The sequence below is a fragment of the Lycium ferocissimum genome, chromosome 6 (genome assembly GCF_029784015.1).
Source record: "Lycium ferocissimum isolate CSIRO_LF1 chromosome 6, AGI_CSIRO_Lferr_CH_V1, whole genome shotgun sequence".
NCBI classification, from domain to species: Eukaryota; Viridiplantae; Streptophyta; class Magnoliopsida; order Solanales; family Solanaceae; genus Lycium; species Lycium ferocissimum.
Window position 1 is genome coordinate 53,738,457 of NC_081347.1, and position 2,562 is coordinate 53,741,018.

The 2,562-nt window shown below is 32.0% G+C and overlaps 1 protein-coding gene across 1 annotated transcript; it reads left to right on the top strand.

Moving 5' to 3' along the window:
* Window positions 1–948: 948 nt before the first annotated feature.
* On the top strand, window positions 949–2,562 carry LOC132060815 (uncharacterized). Its single transcript, XM_059453728.1, has one exon. It carries the CDS (start codon window positions 1,401–1,403, stop codon window positions 2,319–2,321), a length of 921 nt encoding a protein of 306 aa, XP_059309711.1. The 5' UTR covers window positions 949–1,400; the 3' UTR covers window positions 2,322–2,562.

Sequence of the window (2,562 nt, forward strand, 5' to 3'; positions counted from 1 at the left end):
TGTTAGCATTACTATTGATTTGATTTTTGTTGAGGTTTATTTGAGTTACTAACATTTATGGGCTATAAAACTTATTGGACCATTCAAAATTCTAAATCCAAGTTTGAAATAATATGTTAAAAGACAAAAGACTGTGAAAAAGTTTAAGAAATATTTACAAATTACATTATTAATAAATATTTTTATGTATAAAATATTTAAATTTTTTTTTACATGTAATGTCGGGTTAGTTTGGTTTGATTTGAATTTTTTTAGTTAAAACCAAATCAAACAAATGGTGGTCGGTTTTTTCTTTTTAAAAACCAAACCAAGTCAAACCAAACCACTAGTCGAATTTTTTTCTCAATTTGGTTCGGATTATCAGTTTGTCGGTTTCATTTGTACACCCCTAGCCCCCGCCTTAGTGGCTTGGCCCTCTGGTCGGCCTTGACCACTGCCAACCACTACCATCAACCACCATCATTGTCAAGATTACTTTAAATTAAGATTTTTCCCCAATATTTTGTTGATCCAATATTTGATTACTATTTAATTTTAATTTTATATTTGGTTAAATTTCAAGTATAAATAAATTATTCGCATTGATCAGACAAGTTGAAGCACCCGTAACGATTCTACTCATATAAGATTGGATAAGAGAAAAAACATACTTATTTTGCTTTCCGCAATTTGTGCATGTTAGTGATTATTCAGCATCATGTTAAAACTGCATTGCAAACAAAGAAAAGAAACCACGCAATATCTTCAATAAAACAATGAAAATTATAAACTGACTTTATAAACAAACTTTCCTGTCATAACTTGCCGAATATGTTAAGGTCTCTTCAATAAAACAATGAAATTCTAACAAACAAACATAACAGAAAGTCTTGTACTTTTGCAAATTCCCCTACTATATATGGTGGAAACAAAGGGACAAAATCACAAGAAACTTAGCCTTGCTTTCAAGAACCAAAAGAAAGGTTTTTGAAGTACAAAAAAGGAGCATCGATTCTTATTGTGGTCATCAATATAGTCTTGCTCGCTTCTGAACTCTACGAAGCTATATTCAGCCACTACCTTCTATTCAAATCGAATTAGAATGAAAAAGATTCATTCAACAACTTTCACAACAGTGGGAATCTGACTTCTTGTACATGTGGATTAAAACAATCACAAGAAAGCTAGCTTCACTAAAGCAAGAACCAATTGAAGTGTTTTGAAGTACAGGAAAACAACGTCATTTCTCATTACACTCACCAAGATAGTTTTGCTCATTCTTGAACTCCGCAAGTTCAGCAACAACCCTCTAGGTCAAAGCGATTTAGGCATAAACAGATATATTCAGTAACTTTCTCAACAATCAGAATCTGACCTCCTGTGCCTGAACCTCTTGTGCTTGTACTGAATCAAAGCAAAAAATGGCAAAGTTGGTTGGACATGTAGGAACAGGTCTTGGTTTCTTGTTAATAGGTATTTGGCACTTATTCAACCATATTAGACTACATGCTTTGCATCCAAATGGCTACACTTCTTTACTATGGTTCCCAACTCCAAAAATTAGGCATTTAGAACTTCTTTTGATTATGTGTGGAACCTTAATTTTTTTATTTATGGAGCTTTTTAATAATCACCATCTTCTAAATTCAAATGGAACAATCCCTTCTAACCATCTTCACTATCTTGAACATTCATGTATCTCTTTATCTTTATTTATTTATGCATTTTTCTCCATGTTAATTGACAAATTTACCCCTTCAATCCAAGCCCAAAATGGACTTACAAATTTTCTTGCATCAATTGCTTTCGGCCAAGAACTTCTTCTATTTCATCTTCACTCAGCTGACCATAATGGTGTTGAAGGACAATACCATTGGCTTCTACAAATAGTCATTTTTTTGTCTTTGTTCACTACCCTTTTGGGAATTCCATTTCCTAATAATTTCCTGAATAATTTTGTGAGATCTTATAGTATTATGTTTCAAGGAATTTGGCTTATGGTTATGGGTGTAATGCTTTGGACACCAAAATTTATCCCTAAAGGCTGTTTTATGAATTTGGAAGAAGGATATCAAGTTGTTAGATGCCATGGACATGAGGCACTTAAAAGAGCAAAATCATTAGTGAATATAGAATTTAGTTGGTATATAATTGGAACCACTTCTTTAGTTGTCTCTCTTTACTTTGTTGGTTTCAAGATTTTCACAAAAAATGTCGAGTATCAATCCTTAAAAAATAATTTTGAGGATCAAGAAGAGGACTTAGAGGATATTGTTGAAACTCAGAAGAGACCAAGTGAAATGAAGAAGTTTGTTGAAATGGGGAAAGTGTTTGCTACATAATTGACAAGATTATTATAGGCAAGAAATGAAGAGTTAATTGTAAAAGTAAAGCATGGGAATGCACAAAAAGGGAAAAAATTGTTTGGTGGTTGGTTATAAATATGTACTTATATATTTGTTTCTAATTGTGTCTAGAAAATAAAGTTTTCTTGCTTGTATAGGGGGTGTGATTATATATTTATGGCTTTTAATTAGGGAGAAGGAGAAAATTATGTAAATATGTATGTTACACACACACAAA

Bases quoted from the DNA above. Each gene is read 5' to 3' on its own strand.
- LOC132060815 (XM_059453728.1), top strand. From the start codon at position 1,401: ATGGCAAAGTTGGTTGGACATGTAGGAACAGGTCTTGGTTTCTTGTTA.